This window comes from Schistocerca americana, chromosome 2 (genome assembly GCF_021461395.2).
Source record: "Schistocerca americana isolate TAMUIC-IGC-003095 chromosome 2, iqSchAmer2.1, whole genome shotgun sequence".
Classification (NCBI taxonomy): domain Eukaryota; kingdom Metazoa; phylum Arthropoda; class Insecta; order Orthoptera; family Acrididae; genus Schistocerca; species Schistocerca americana.
This window is the reverse complement of record NC_060120.1, coordinates 1,051,315,327-1,051,333,000: the sequence shown is the minus strand read 5'-3', so window position 1 is coordinate 1,051,333,000 and position 17,674 is coordinate 1,051,315,327. Positions and strand designations below refer to the sequence as shown.

The window sequence follows — 17,674 nt, the reverse complement described above, 5'->3', positions numbered from 1 at the left end:
TAATTGAAGGAATCAGAAACTATAAAAATACAGCGAATGAAGCAAGCAAAAGGGAATACAGACATTTAAAACTGCAATAGACAGGAAGTCCAGAAGGGCAAAGCAGAAATGGTTAGAGGAGAAGCTGTATAAACACACAACTATGGGAAAAATAGACAAAACTGAAGAGACCTTTGGAGAAAAAAGAAACTACTATACGAATATTAAGAGTCCAGATACTGTAGAAAGAGAAGAGGAGGTAGATGAAGATGAGATTGAATATAGGATACTTAAAGAAGAATTTTACAAGTCACTGAAAGATCTAAATTGAAAGATAACCACTGAAGTACTTCTACATCTACGTGATTACTCTACTATTTGCAATAAAGTGCCTGGCAGAGGGTTTAATGAACCACCTTCAAGCTGTTTCTCTACCGGCCCACTCTCAAACAACGCACAGGAAAAACGAGCACTTAAATTTTTCTGCACAAGCCCTGATTTCTCTTATTTTATCATGATGATCATTTCTCCCTATGTCGGTGGGTGCCAACAGAATGTTTTCACAATCAGAGAAGAAAACTGGTGATGGAAATTTCATGAGAAGATCCCGTTGCAACGAAAAATGCCTTTGTTTTAATGATTGCCACTCCAATTCACGTATCATGTCTGTGGCACTATCTCCCTCACTTAGTGATAATACAAAATGAGCTGCCCTTCTTTGCATTTTTTCGATGTCATCTGACAGTCCCATCTGATGCAGATCCCACACTGCACAGCAATACTTCAGAATGGGCCGGATGAGCGTGGTGTAAGCTGTCTCTTTATTAGAACTGTTGCACCTTCTATGTGTTCTGCCAGTGAATCACTGTCTTTGGTTGGCTCTACCCACAACATTATCTATGTGATCATTCCAATTTAGGGTATTTGTGATTGTAATCCCTAAGTATTTAGTTAAATTTACAGCCTTCAGATTTGTGTGACTTATCATGTAATAGAAATTTAGTGGATTTCTTTTAGTACTCATGTGAATAACTTCACACTTTTCTTTATTCAGGGTCAATTGACACCTTTCGAACCATACAGATATCTTATCTAAATGATTTTGCAATTCATTTTGGTCACCTGATGACTTTACAAGACGGTAAATTACAGCATCATCTGCAAACAATCTAAGATGGCTACTGAGATTTTCTCCTGTGTTGTTAATATAAATCAGGAACAATAGAGGGCCTATAACACTTCCTTGGGGAACAATGGATATTATTTCTGTTTTACTTGATGACTTTCCATCTATTACTACAAACTGTGAGCTTTCTGACAGGAAATCACAAATCCAGTCACACAACTGAGGCGATATTCCATAGGCACGCAGTATCGTTAGAAGATGCTTGCAAGGAATGGTGTCAAAAGCCTTCTGGAAATCTAAAAATATGGAATCAATTTGACATCCTCTGTCAATAGCACTCATTAATTCACAAGTATAAAGAGCTAGTTGTGTTTCGCAAGAAAGATATTTTCTGAATCTGTGCTGACTACATGTCAATAAATCATTTCCTTCGAGGTACTTCATAATATTTGAATGCAGTATATGTTCCAAAACCATATTGCAAATTCAACGGATTACTCCTATGGATTACCTCACATTCCCTCAGAATTATTTAGTACAGTGCAAATAACAAATAATAATAGTTACCTTTGTATTGGAAGAATATAAGCCTATTTAAACTGAGCATTATCAAACAATTGCAACTTCAGATTGGCATATCAACTATATAAGGAAAAGATAAATTGCTATGTACCGTAAAGAAGACCCATTATGTTGCAGACAGGCACAATTAGAGCACACTTACACATCAGCTTTCAGCCACAGCCTTCATCAGAAAAAGAAAAAAACCCCTTTATGCCCTTCCCCCTTGTGCCCAGCCCACACCAAACCCCTTCCCCATCTCGGCAGCCTCCTGACGTGTGCCTGTTGGCAGTCCAGTGCCTGCTCATTCCACCAGACAGCAATCTTCTCTCTCCCCACCCCCCACCCATACACTGCTATCCCGGCCCCTTCTCTGCACCCTCCAAACTGCATCTTCCATTCTATGAGACAATTACATTCTAAGCCAAGCTGCTGGAGATGGCAGTCATGTGCATGAGCTCTGCTTGCTTGTATAAATGAATGTGTGTGTGTGTGTGTTTCTTTTTGTGACAAAGGCTATGGCTGAAAGTTAGTGTGTATGTGTCTTTCAATTGAGCCCATCTGCAACTTAATTTGTCATCTTTACAGTCAGTAGCAATGTATCCGTATGTTACATTGTTAAAATGTGTATTAGAACATCTGAAAAAAAAAAGAATTTTCAGTACTTGAATCTTGGTAATAGGAGGAGTGACTAATAAGACAGGTTTGTAAATTTCTGTTGAATTTTCAGATGTTCCCTAAGTTGTGCGTTGTATGCAGACCTGTTAAAGATCTTAGTATCAAAATACAATACTGCATTCTGAAATGCAGACAAGGATACAGTTTGTGAAAAATTATCTTTGCTCTTGATCTGCGGGTGTGTAAATTACTGTGCATGCAGAACTTATTTTAAGCACTGTCTAAAAAACACCATTGCGCAGTAAATAAACTGTTAAGCAGATATCTTTAGGTACATGGTTGTCTGCAATATACAATGTTAACATTTCTCACTTCTGCTGAATAAATATGTTATTGACATTACCTTAAAAATTAGTCTGTAACAAAACAGATCCATAACCTGTGGAAAATAATCTGTCATTGAGTACAGTGAAAGATACTGCTGCATACTTAAACTTGTTGGGGACTATGCAATGAGTCACTGACTGAGTACAGAGACAGCACAATGGAATTCCTATTAAGTCAAATTAGATTCTAATTCTGTACCAGAAATTCTGTTATAGGAAGAGGAATTAATGGTTGTCTATGATGATATTTTCACTTTGCAGCGGAGTGTGCGCTGATATGAAACTTCCTGGCAGATTAAAACTGTGTGCCCGACCGAGACTCGAACTCGGGACCTTTGCCTTTCGCGGGCAAGTGCTCTACCATCTGAGCTACCGAAGCACAACTCACGCCCGATCCTCGCAGCTTTCCTTCTGCCAGTATCTCGTCTCCTACCTTCCAAACTTTACACCGAGCGAGGTGGCGCAGTGGTTAGACACTGGACTCGCATTCGGGAGGACGACGGTTCAATCCCGCGTCCGGCCATCCTGATTTAGGTTTTCCGTGATTTCCCTAAATCATTCCAGGCAAATGCCAGGATGGTTCCTCTGAAAGGGCACGGCCGACTTCCTTCCCCATCCTACCCTAATCCGATGAGACTGATGACCACGCTGCCTGGTCTCCTTCCCCAAACAACCAACCAACCAACCAAACTTTACAGAAGCTCTCCTGCGAACCTAGCAGAACTAGCACTCCTGAAAGAAAGGATACTGCGGAGACATGGTTTAGCCAATGTGGAATGTTGGCTAAGCCATGTCTCCGCAGTATCCTTTCTTTCAGGAGTGCTAGTTCTGCTAGGTTCGCAGGAGAGCTTCTGTAAAGTTTGGAAGGTAGGAGACGAGATACTGGCAGAAGGAAAGCTGTGAGCATGGGGCGTGAGTTGTGCTTCGGTAGCTCAGATGGTAGAGCACTTGCCCACGACAGGCAAAGGTCCTGAGTTCGAGTCTCGGTCGGGCACACAGTTTTAATCTGCCAGGAAGTTTCGTTGTCTGTGATGTTTATAATTTTGTCAATAGTTTTAGGCTTAAAACCAATGTCTTTAAGTTGTGTAAAGTTTCTTTTAGATAAAATGTAGCCTATATTCCTGCATCAGCTGGTTTATTTTGAGGTAAGTTGTTATACTGTATTCTTTTGTTTATTAACTGAGTAGAATGTTTTATTGTTAACGTTAGATAGTTTTTGCCAGCCCGACCATTTGTTATTGCTTGTTCATTGCAGTCAGTGAAAGTACTCTAGTATAACAGTGTTTCCAATAGCTGTGGCACCCTGTCTGTCTTCACTTGTTGGGAAATTTTCTGTGTGAAATAATCCATAGTCTGTCAACAAGCCCAGCTGATCCCATTTAGTACTGTCTGACAGAAAATAAGCATTCAGGTCTCCACTAACAAGTTTCTAATTGGTTTTGCGTGGTGTGTTGCTGACTGTTTTGATAGATTATTGAAACTGAATGTGTTTCTCTCTGAGGACATGTACCTGTTCATTGACTGTGCTAGCAGCTTAAGTATTTACGTATCCATTATTATTGGATATACTCTCAACAGCTGTTCAATGTAATCATCACTGAAATCTTATTGCCTGAAAGGCCACTTTTCATTTGTAATGACGCTCACGAGGAAAAAAAAGAGGGTCATTCACTTAAAAGAGTGCACTGTTAACTTTGGACAGGTGTGTAAGATGTAGAACTGGTAGCAGTCAGTCATGTGTCCCTCCGCTGCTGACCTAAGTCATGGAAGTGAAGTGATGTGCATTTTCCAGTCAATTCTATGTAATCAACACATTAAGATGGGTCAACATAATGATGTTACAAAAGGCAGGAAGGAATGTCCCACATGGATGTGTCAGTGACAATCAGTTTTCTAACTCATCAACAATTACCACTACCATTGAATGAATGTCCATCTAAACCAGTTTCCAAGTGAATGTTGCAAAGGGAAGTGCCTGCAATGGAAATTTGTAGTTTAGTATCTGGGGACAACCATTAGCTCAAAAAGTGATATTTTTAGTGGATTGTAATGAGTGATGAACAATAAGGAGCAAGCAGTTTGTGATGTGATGTAGAGTGATTATGTTTCTCCTATCACAGGGGAGGACAGACTGTGAAAGAACTGCACCAATTTAGTGTGGCACAACCCTTCGATCTTATTAACTTCACTGATGAAACTGGTCAAGCTACATTGGTGCAAGACTGCTTTGCGTCCCTGATCCTGATTTTCATGTGAATTTTCATTCTTCCTGTAATTATTGATACTGGAGAACTGTTATTAAATAGTGTGTACAACAGTGTAAAACTAATAATATTAGGAAAAGGATAGATTGCTGTTTCTGAGCTGTGGAGATGGGAGGTATCCTTCCAAAACATTCTCCGCTCCCGAAATTATTCCAGTAGCCTACTGTCCCCACACCCTCCACCCAACAATTTCTGTTCCCTCTATGCTATCACCACCTCCCAATTTGTGTCCCATCATCCTCATTGTGTACTGCCCTCTACCAATGCACCCACCTGTCCTTCCCCTTACCTGTTTCTCTCCTTTTCCACTCCCCCTCAACCACCACCATTCTGCCCCACAACCTCCCAACACTGCATCTGGCAGGATTCACAAGCCTCCATCTAGTCCCTGCATGTTCCACGAGATAATGCATTTCTCTCCCCACACTTATACCCTGTTATCCCTCTCCCTTCCATATCCCACACCAAATTACAGATCAGTGTGACAGTTGCATTATGGTCTGAGCTGCTGGAGATGGCAGTCGTGTGCTTGAGGTGTGCTTGCTTGTGTGACTGTGTTTTTTTTATTTCCTGGAGAAGGCTTTGGTTGAAAGCTAAATATGTAACAGTCTCTGCATTCTGCCTGTCTGCAACTCAACTTGTCACCTTTACAGTGAATAGCAATCTATCCATTTCCTAATTTTGTTAATATCCCAACCTGGAGTTTCCGTTGTTTGACACTGTATAAGTAGCTTTTCATTTCTCTTCACATTTATTTGTATTAAGTTTGTTTTTGATGATCTGATTTTTACAATAAATGAGTATCTGAATCTCAGTACTTAATATCTGGAGCAAATTGTTTATAAATCAAAGAATGTAGTACTGTAGGGACCAACCAAGTGAGGCAGTGGAGCTGTTAAGACACTCCTGTCATTTTTAGAAGGACAGAGTGTGCTCTATCTGGACATCCAAATTTAGGTTTCCTATGGTTTTCCTAAATCTTTCCATGCAAATTATATCCTCATAGAAGTACACTAATACACACATCAAAAAAAAGTTTAGCATTACCTCGGTTCCAAGAGTTCCGGAACCTGTACAGAAAATTGGAATAGAGATCAGCATAAACATAATTTCTGCCCTTTTTATTACTCATGAAAACCACACATTGCATGTTGTACCACCATACAGCAAGACCTTTAGAGGTGGTGATCCAGATTGCTGTACCCAGCGGTACCTCTAATACCCAGTAGTGTGTCCTCTTGCATTGATGCATGCCTGCATTCGTCGTGGCATACTATTCACAAGTTTATCAAGGCACTGTTGGTCTGCCTCCAAACATGTCTCCGGTGGTTGTGTGGTTGAAGGCATATGCGACACTCATCGGTGAAGAGAATGTGATGCCGATCCTAAGAAGTCCATTCGGCATGTTTTTGGGCCCATCTGTAATGCGCTGCATGGTGTCGTGGTTGCAAAGATGGACCTTGTCATGGATGTCGGGAGTGAAGTTGTGCATCATGCAGCCCATTGCACATAGTTTGAGTCGTAACACAATGTCCTGTGGCTGCACGAAAAGCATTATTCAACATGGTGTCATTTCTGTCAAGGTTCCTCCAGGCCATAATCCGTAGGCAGTGGTCATTCACCGCAGTAGTAGCCCTTGGGTGGCCTAAGCAAGGCATGTCATTGACAGTTTCTGTCTCTCTGTACCATCACCTTGTCTGAACAAAATTGCTTTGGTTCACTCTGAGACACCTGGACACTTCCCTTGTTGAGAGCCCTTCCTGGCACATAGTAACAATGCAGACATGATTGAACTGCGGTATTGACTGTCTAGACGAGGTTGAACTACAGACAACCAAGTCGGGTACTGCCTTCCAGGTGGAATGACTGCAAATGATTGGCTGTCGGAACCCTTCTGTCTAATAGGCACTGCTCATGCATGGTTGTTTACACCTTTGGGCAAGTTTAGTGACATCTGTGAACAGTCAAAGGGACTGTGTCTGTGATACAATATCCACATTCAATGTCTATCTTCAGTAGTTCTGGAACTGGAGAGATGCAAAACTTTTTTTGATGTGTGTGTTCACATTTGTAAGCTATGTATTTTCATTGTATGAGTGTCATTCAATAATTAAAGAGACAAATTGGTCTTGCGAAAAATCTTTTAGTAGGGCAAGTTTGGTACTTTTATGGCTTTAAGTTGGCATCACTGGGGTGAGCCCTGATCAGCTACTTGCACTCGAGAGGACGACAGTTCAATCCCACTTGTGGCCATCCTGATTTAGGTTTTCTGTGATTTCCCTAAATCGCTCCAGGCAAATGCCGGGATGGTGCCTTTGAAAAGGCACGTCCAACTTCCTTCCCTAATCCGATGAGACCGATGACCTCGCTGTCTGGTCTCCTCCCCAACAACAACCCAACCTGATCGGCTGATGTATCTACATTGTTTTGTTTATAACCTCAAAAATACTTTTCAAGATGGTGAGTCCACTTGAAATGGCCACATTAGTTGAACAACAGTTTGTTATTAATTTTTTACATGGTGAAGGTGAGAAACCAGTGAATATATACTGTAGAATGTCTTAAGTTTGTGCTGAAGATTGTATGAATCGTGCAAATTTTTACAAATGGGTAGAGCAGTTCAAAAGTGTTCAATACTCAGTCACTGACGAACACCATTCTGGCTGACCAGTTGCAGTTTCAACTCCCTCACTTGAAAGTCGAATTTATGACATTATTCATACTGACCGCTGCGTGATTGTGGAAATGATAGTTGATAACGTTCAAGTTAATACTGGTACAGTTCATAACATTATCTGTAACAAGCTGAAGAACCACAAAACATGTGCAAGATGGGTCCCAAAGGATTTGATGTGGCTACAAAAGGAAACAAGGTTGAGAGTGTGCACAGAGCTAAAGGAACATTATGAAAGAGAAAGTGAGCACTTCCTCAACAAAATTTTAACTTGTGATGAAACTTGGGTTCAAAAAGACAAAGCATGGAGTGGAAGTACACCAACTGACATGTTAAGAAAAAATTTGAAACCCAATCATCAGCAGGGAAAGTCATGTTGATGGTGTTTTGGGATGCTAAAGGTCCAGTTTTTTGTGATTATTTCAAAGAGCAGCATACAATGAACAGCTAATACTACTTGGATTTGTTTTTAAACTAGGTGAAGCCAGCCATGAGTGAGAGGCATTGTGGATCTCAGAGGAGAGGTGTGATTCTCCAACAAGACAATGTACGTCCTCATATTGCTCAATTAACCCATGAAACTATCAACAAATTTGGCTGGGAAGTATTGCGTCATCCCCTGTACTGTCATGATTTAGCACCTAGTGATTTCCTTTTGTTTGGTGCCGGCCGCGGTGGTCTCGCGGTTCTAGGCGCGCAGTCCGGAACCGTGCGACTGCTACGGTCGCAGGTTCGAATCCTGCCTCGGGCATGGATGTGTGTGATGTCCTTAGGTTAGTTAGGTTTCAGTAGTTCTAAGTTCTAGGGGGCTGATAACCACAGCAGTTGAGTCCCATAGTGCTCAGAGCCATTTTTTTTTTTTTTTTGTTTGGTGCACTGAAGGAGGCTTTACGTGGGAAGAGGTTCCAGGACAATGAGGACATGAAAAAGTATGTGAGAAATTTGTTCGAACATCAAGATAAAGAGTTCTTTGCAGCCAGAATAAAAAAGCTTATAGCCTGTTGGAACAAGTGCATAAATGTTCAAGAGGATTATGTTGAACAGTAAAAAAAGTATTGTTTTGTAAAAATAAACGCTTTTTCCTCCAGACCAATTTGTCTCTTATTAATTTAATTAATTTAATTATTTAATTTTATTTAATTTAATTATTGAATGACCCTCGTATTAAGATGACAAATCTCATTTAATTGCAAGATGATCCCTCTTTGAATAAATAAATAAAAAGAAATAAATCTTTTCTTCGTCTTCTTCTTCATCTTCTTCGTCTCCTCATGCCATTACAACCCTGCATGTGTCTTAGCTTGTTCACCAAGTTGCCTCCATTCTTCCCGCTCCAGGGCAGTTCTCCGCCATCCTCTAACTCTGAGAGACTTTATATCTTCTCCGACATTGCCTGTCCACCACTTTTGTAGCCTTCCTTTCTGTATTCCTGTCTGTTCACTTTCATTCAAAAACCGTTTTACTTGTTCATCCAGTATCCATCCTAAAGCAATGTCCACTTCAGGCTATTCTCATACTTTTAATTGTTCTTACAATGTCAGCTTCATTTACGAGTCAATCCAGCTCAGTGTTCATACTGTATATCCAGAAATAATTGTTATGCTGAACTGCCCCGTAGTTCTTGTGCAGAACCCTGAATTCAAATATCCCTAGCTGCTGCTCATCACTACTTGTTAGTGTCTGTGTTTCACATCCACAGGTTAGAACTGACCTGATAATGACCTTGTAAATTCAGTTTCAGCTGTCTATTTATATTTAATAACCGAGAGACCAACAATTTCTTAAAAGTGTGGAAGCATCTTAGGATGTGCTGTTTTATTTCAGTTGACATGAAATTTGTCCTATTAATATTAGATCTCAGATAGTCAAATCTCTGCACATGCCCAAAGTTGAAACCAGCCCCTGACAGTTAATCCAAATTATTATTTTCTTTCTGCTCTGTCCATCTTCATCACCAGATCATGGTGTTTGCTGAGCATCTTCTTAATTCGGCCCACTTCTGGTTTCCAAGCCTTGTTGAGATTATAACCACAGTCTTCATTGATAAGATTATCCCTGGTACAAATTTCAATGGCTTCTCTAACAACACTGGCCCAGTATTTGGAAGTCTGTGCTAAAATTCTAGTATGGCTGTATTCTATCACATGATAATAAAAGAAAAATAATACTGGTATAAGAACAGATCACATAATCCCACCTTGCTTTGTTCATTGCCTCTTTCATTGCTTCTTCATGTTTTTGCATAATCATATAAAAGTGTTACGTAAGACTGCACAATTCTTGTCTCCATTTATGTATAAAGCAATGTCTTAATAGGACAGTGGACTTGGGTTGTAATAATAATCTTTGTCTTACAGGTAATGCAGAACCACAACATTCCACCCTGAAGCAACCAAATGCTCCAAACTCGGTTATGTATAATGCAAGTGTACACCCATCCTTGAGACCAGCAGAAACAAACAATGAAGCCAACCTTGCTCGAGGACCAGAATATTATGAGTCTATGCAGGTAGATCCTCACTTGAAGCCAAGTCAGATAAATAGTGACTCCAACTCTGAACAAGAGCCACAATGCTTGGGTCCTTTTGTAGAATTGTCAAGCATCAAGTGTCCTAAATGCTTTGTGGTACTGACAGAGTATTATCAACTTATCAGTCATTCTTGTATTGATGAACACATTTGGAGTGAGGCAAGTAAAACAAAACTTAAATGCTGCTTTTGTGAGAAGGAGTATAGTACTGTGTCTGCTTTGAAAAGACATATTAAAACATATGTTCGAAAGACATACGTGAAGTGTAGCATTTGTGGACTGCGCCTTACCAATGAATTTTCTTTCAAAACACATGCACTAACACATACAAATCAGTGGCCATATCGCTGTGATATCTGTGGTCAAGGGTCCGTATCAGAATATCACTTGGGACTCCATAAAACGATTCACACAAATGAAAAGCCTTGGATGTGTGATGTCTGTGGAGCTATGTTTCCAAATCAAGCAAGATTAAATGGTCACAAAATATTTCACTCGGAAAAGAGATATGAATGTGACTTGTGTTTCGCAAAGTTTAGAGGACATTATCAAGTTAAAGAACATAAGAAGAAGGTGCACTCTGCCAGGAAAAAGAATTTTAAGTGTGAACACTGCAGCTCAGCTTTTACGTCTAAATATTTTATGAAGTTGCACAAAGAAATGAAACATGGTGATAATTCAGGTGGAGAAAGCTTCTTTTGTTCTGTATGTAACAGAGAATTTAAACATAGATTTGCTTTCAATAGACACATGTATAAGCATAAACTTCGGAATGAAAATGTAATATACACATGTGACATGTGTAAGAGGAATTTTGCAACAAAATCCTCTCTGACTAGGCACATTTTAGAACACAGTGGAAAACAGTTCAGTTGTACTCATTGTGGAATGTTATTTACACAACAAAGTAGTGTAAAAAGGCATATGCTTAAACTGCATTCCAGTGATGGATGATACTTTGATACTTTTGATTATGTGGAAAAGACAAAGAAAAAGCATACAAGTCTACAGGATTTTGTGGCCATTGTCACTGTTAAAATCTTATGAGTAGTTGGATGCACTATACTCCTCTTCAAAATTCTTAAATACTCAACTTTTTCATCCCTCTTGTGGATGTCCCCAGATGGCAGAACATGTCAAAAGGCAGTGTCATGTTCACTTATAAAAGGCTGTTTTCTTGCACTTCTTCAAAGAATTCGTGTTATTGGATACAAAAATCTTAAGGCTGCTAATGATGAGCAGTCATCATTGGGCAAATACTGATACAGATAAGGAAAGGAGGAGGGGGCAGAGATGTTAAAAAAAAATTAAATTGTTTTCATCCAACCAAACTAGCTTGCTGGTAATATTTACTTCCTTGATGACAGGTAGCCATGAAGCCAGAATTCCTTTATACCTGTTGTTGTAAATGCTCTATAAAAATGCCTGATGGACATTTGAGCTCACGATACACAGGCTCTGTAAACAGTTTAAGAACAAGCAAGGTCATAAGAAAATTGAAAAATGTGTTATGACTAGACTTATTAGTAAGCACTCTTATCAAGTTCCTAATGCCCTGAATATCTGTCACTCCCAAAATATTTGGGTTACCAAAGGTAGACAAAGAAGGGTGTCCACTGAGATCTATTGTGAACAGGATTAACTCTCCAACGTGCTTTCTAGCAGGTCAGTTATCAGAGAAATAAATCATCTTGTCAGAAAAAAGTGAACACTTTTGTGAGGGATTATGAACATTTGTTATTAATATTGCGAAGGATTCCAACCATGTGTTATAAACAGTACGCATAGTTAGGGTATCCACAACTGTCATCCTGCTGAGCTTCGATGTGAAAGCCCTTTCTTCTGACATTCCAGTAGCAGATACTGTGAAGTTCACTGGAGGCAAAATTGCTATGGATATATGTGAGCTGGTCAAAATCTGCAAGTGATTCAGCTTATTTTAAACATAAATGAAAGTTTTGTTAACACTGTCACGATGTTGCTCACTTTTGTTGTCATTAGCAGCTGGCATTTCCATACAACATTCTGAGGATTAGCCATAAACAAGATGAATGAAGAAGCTTCCTCACATTCTGTAAAGTTACAAGTTGTTAATAGAGTAATCAACCGGTTAGGGACAATCCTCTATAAGAATGGCATAAGGGTTAGTTTTTTCAGTCAGTACAAAATAAAAGATTTTCTCATATTTAGAATGTATAACAGTAATTGCTCCAACATCACAGGAGTGGAGGAAATGATATGTGATCGCGTTACAGAATATATAGGCGAAACTGGGTAGATATTTAAGTAACATGTTAAAGAGCATGAATGCCCCGCACATTTACAACAAAGGTTAAAGTCTGCAGTACAGGAGCACCAAGACAAGTGTGGCACCAAGACGAGTGTGACAGAGTTATAGGTTTTAATAACATAAGAGTTATAGCTAAAGAAAGTAATACATGTAGAAGGAAACTCTGAGTGGCAGTTGAAACCTAGAAGAATGAGTGAATTATTGATAGAAATGATGGCTACAGGCTTGTGGCCGTTGTGGGTATCTGCTACCAAGGAAGTAAATATGTAGGCTATGCTGTGCGAGGAATATAAACAACAGTCAGGACAAATACTCAGTAACATTTTTATAAAAATCGCCAGCTCCTATTAGTATTCACCTGGGCACCAATGGCAGCAGAAGATTTTTCGCCAATTACTCCACTTTTCCGAAAAAGTGTGGGAAAACAGCCTTTTTTATAAGTGAACATACCATTGTTTTCCAAGTGTTGAACATTCAGGGTACACCAGAACCATCCTGTAAAAGATCCCTGAAGAGGGATTGAAACATAAAGTATTTTAGCGAAGAAGAATGTGATGCGGTGTAACAGCACAAAACTTTTTACTGTAAATGGGAAGCAGCCATGAACAGAAATCATCATGCATACACAAATTTCTGTGTAACAATTTTATAAGAAATTATTGTCCATTATAACGTAAGTGTTCTTTTCTTCTTTCAAATGATGTCATTGGAATTTTGAACCAACACAAGAAACTATATTGTGATGTTCTTTGTTGTATATATGTGCCATAAAATGTAATATAATTTCGATCATAAAGATAGTTTAAACAATGAAAATGGATGGCTTTTTTCAAATATTATCTCTTCTTCCTTATTTTGCTGGTCTCATCCCATTTCTTGACAGGATTGACATGTTAATCGTGATTTGACATTTTTGGAGATGAGAGTAGTCAGATTCCCTTCCTGTTGCCACATGGTCCTCCTCCCCTCCCATGATGGAATTTTTGTACCCCATCTATCAGTGTTTAGTGTTATTCCATATGAAAGTGTGTAAACATTTTTGAACTGTTTGTGAGTCTTGTAACTGAGGTAACATATGTACTAGCCTGGTATTCACCTAATCGGGTTGGGAAACCACCTAAAAACCACATCTAGGCTGTCCAACATACTGTCCCTCCTCATTAATCCACTGGGTGAATTTGATCTGAGGTGTTAAGATATTATCTAGCTATATAAAATTGAAAATTGGCCTATTATTCAAACTTGAATGAAGGTACCAGACAGACATTGTTGGTACAGCTGACCGTCATATTGTCACCAACAGAAATTCAGACTTAACTTTCAGTTCGAAGACTATAAGGTAACCATGCAATTTGAGTTCATAATGATCAGCCTTGCACATTATACTGATCTGATTTTTCAAGTGATTCAATGACACCACTGCAGTCTGTGCCATTGTATCAGAACCACTGAAACCTGGTCATTAATTGAGCAAGCTTGCAAGTACCAGAGGTCCATGTGGGGAATTGATTTTATTTGATTAGGGAGTCAAAACAGCATCAAATTTAGCTCCCTGTTGCTCACAACACAAGGTTACTGTTTGTGCAGTATCTTTTCCTTCCATTCTTGTAATGTCAGTCAGTATCCTTGAAGAATTATAGGAGTCCCTTTACTAGATCTTTGTTAGACACAATCTCATCAGGAATTACACACCCAAATATTTTTTTAAGCGGCAGCAGGAGAACACACACACACAAAAAGATTTAACTTATGCAAGCTTTCGGAGCCAGTGGCTCCTTCTTCCAGCAGAAGAGTTGAAGGGGAATGAAGAGGGTGAAGGAAAAGGACTGGAGAGGGTAATGGAAAGAGGTACCTTAACTAAGCGTCTCCCTGGAGACTGACCAGATGGGATGAGAGGGAAGATTGATTGTTAGGGACTGCACCGGACGAGATTTGAAAACCTGAGAGCTTAAAAGTGGAGGACGAGGTAAAATGCAAGACATAGGTTACTGCTATAGTATCGCGCACAAGTTAATAAGAGCGAAAAGCTAAGTGCATTGTATGTAACAGAGGTGGGAGGGGGGATGGCAAGAAATAGACAGGTTAGAAAATGAAAGATGTAGAAAACTAAAATAGAGTGAAGAAAGGAATAGTTACTATGAAGAAATGCTGAGATGGAAGAAATTAACATAAATTAAGGCCAGGTGGGTGGCGAGAACCAAATACGTATGAATCCAATCACATTATATCGTCCAAAACTGATTATTTTCATTGTTACATTAGCCCATGTGGCCATCAATTCTTCTTATGTAACCCTCTTGTCATTATTTGTTGTTGTTTGTCTTATTCGAACTGTTGTCTGTTTCCTGCCTTATGTGCTAGTAGTTTGATCATTTATTTTCTGTACCACCCAGATTAATGAACACTTTGCCCCTACATCTTTTGTAGTACTGATTTCCATGCACATATATGGGCCCATTGTTATTTGCAAATTTCCATACAACAATTCCACTTTTATTTACGAATTTCCAGAATGAGACTTTCACTCTGCAGCTAAGTGTGCTCTGATATGAAAGTTCCTGGCAGATTAAAACTGTGTGCCGGACTGAGACTTGAACTCCGGACCTTTACCTGGGTGGCTCAGATGGTAGAGCACTTGCCTGCTAAAGGCAAAGGTCCAGCACACAGTTTTAATCTGCCAGACACTTTCATTTACAAATTTTCCTGTAACAATTTGCGTAAAGTTCACTACACTGCACGGCCTTCTCCCAATTGTTTGTTGCCTATTTATTTGCAAATTTGACAGCTATTTTCTTTCTCGCCCTTCCCTTATCTTGTTTATATGCAATACTTTCACTTTTTTGTGTGTTTGTTTTTTGTCAAACCACTGTGATCGACTTTTACTGCCACCTCCTCCTTAATTTATTTGCCTAGCAAGGCAGTTTACATAAATCCTATGATTTTCTCCTTCTGGTTGCCCAGTTTTTAAAATTTTATCTCCTTTCATGACTTTCGCTATAGATTTTATCTTTTTCAATCATTCTTTCATATTGTAAGACCACTCTTCTGGTGAGAAATTCACACCCACTCATTGCCTCTTGTTAACTATTGTATGTTTTCATGATTTTCATACAAAATATTCTGATTTTTCCGAATTTTTTCCTTGCTTTTCTTCCATTTTTCTATCTTTTTCCACCCTCTGCCTCTCGTTTTTGCACCTCCCACAATTTCTAACACTCCAAACTGTACTCTGTTGCCATGATGACTTCCAACAGATTATACATACGTTCTTTTCGAAAACATGCTTTTGCACTATCATAGTTAAAGTCCCACATTCTGTTTCTTGAAAGTGCTAGTCGCTTGGAGTTACTTCCAAAGGCCTAACACTGAAAGTCCCTGTTTCTGGATGTAATACTACTCAACACCAGGGTCCTTTACAGTTTCAAATACTGCAATCTCTTGCACTTACCCAACTAATCTGTGACCTATATGCCTCATCTGCCACTTTCCACTCCACCAGACTTCTCTCCTTCTACAAAATTCTGCCGTTATCTGCCCTTCATGTTTTCTTTGATGGTATCATTCACCAAACCAACTTCAGACTGCAACAACATGCCAGATTTCACCTCAAAAATCTGTCCCACCTGCTCCTAAACTGCCTGAACAGTGGTGTTTCCCTTCCTGTCCCTCCGCAGCTCCCCAAGCAGCCACACCATCGGCCACCACACCTCTTCCACAAACTGAACGTGACCAAATTTCTTAACATCCCACAGCCTTCACCACTGTCTGTCAGACCAATAACAACTCATAATCAAAAGAACATAAAAAGTAAAGTTGGATATTTTCCAAACAGCCCTCGTATATGATTGTATCCTCTTTGCTACTGAATGTGTTTTAAACAGATTTTGGGACCCACAACAAAATAAACATGTCTGTAGCCACAACACAAGAAACATCAATAATACCCATGTCTCAGTCAAGAGCAGTATTATACCAGAAAAGTCTTTCATAGATATCAGTTAAATTATCAACAAAACATCTTTCATGAATTTAATCTGTTATCATGGATAATTTCTACCATTTAGGTTGTGGTGTCTGTTACTTTAATTCATGAACTGAAATTTGTCTCTTTCCCCTCCCCCCTGCCCCCAATTTTGGCTTTCCCTATATTCAGTACATGACTTAAGTGTGTAACAGTTCAGAAAGAACCAATAAATCATGATTATGAATGTCCTCAGATGCATACAGACTGTATTATCTTATGTCTTGAGATGGATACATTTCTCTGTTGTTAATAATAATAATAATAATAAACAATGACAACAATTTTATGTTTTTATTTAAACACAATAAGAAAGTAGTATCATGGAAAATACCAGTAGCAGGGGAAAAAAATCATGGCTAAAGCACTCACAAATTGATGTAGAACATTAGATCAATTCTTGTGTATACTCCCAAAGAACATAAGAAAATTAGAAAGAAAACAAAAAAAGAAAGTTAAGTTCACAGTACACAAGTGAGAAACATTGTTCGAGTATTTGACAATTGCAAGGAGGCTGCTGTCAGACAGAGCACATGAAAAAAGCACACATATACCGAACCACTTGTGGAGCAACGTCAGTTCTACTGTGCAGATCCCCAGATAATATTCCACTCCAAATGATTTGGGACTGCATACTGGTCTCAAAGTTACTCTCAACTCTTTGTGATTTGTGTACTTCTTCCACCTCTTGTCTATAAACTCCACAATCTCGAACCCAACCTCTTCACCTTTCAGAAGGAAAAAAACCTTGTTATGTTTTTATTTAATATTACTGACTTTTTGCTGGAAACAAGACAGCTATTACAATTGCTTGGTAAGGTGAGTGATGATATTTAAATTTTAAGTGTACAGCTGTTTTACACATATGAAAAATTACAAATATCAGTATTTAATATGACAGATTTATGTGCACTTCTTCCAGGTAATATACCATTAAATAGTTATCTTAAGGTTGTCCTCGCTTATTAGTGTTTCAGTATATGTTGTCAAGAGAATTTTCATTTTTTGAGGTTTTTTTATGCCAAGCCCATTTAGAAATCCCAAAATGATATGGTATGCACCTCCCTGGTCTTCTGGATGTCCACTGTATGTGGGAGAGTCTCATCATTCCAATCTATAGAGGTCTGCAGGGAAACATACATGTTTCAGCCTTACTCCAAGAACTGAATAACTGATATGCTGGGAAGATTCTTCAGGTTATTGAAAAGAGCTTTTTTTCATGCAA

General features: G+C 39.1%; 1 protein-coding gene across 1 annotated transcript in view; it reads left to right on the top strand.

Annotated features, from left to right (window-relative positions):
* The window catches only part of LOC124596463 (zinc finger protein OZF-like), a 170,016-nt gene extending 156,827 nt beyond the window's left edge, over positions 1 to 13,189 (top strand). The window contains exon 8 of the mRNA XM_047135603.1: positions 9,966 to 13,189. Coding sequence (XP_046991559.1) covers positions 9,966 to 11,092 — 1,127 coding nt within the window. The 3' untranslated portion in view covers positions 11,093 to 13,189. The remainder of the gene's footprint in view (positions 1 to 9,965) is intronic.
* Positions 13,190 to 17,674: the final 4,485 nt, after the last annotated feature.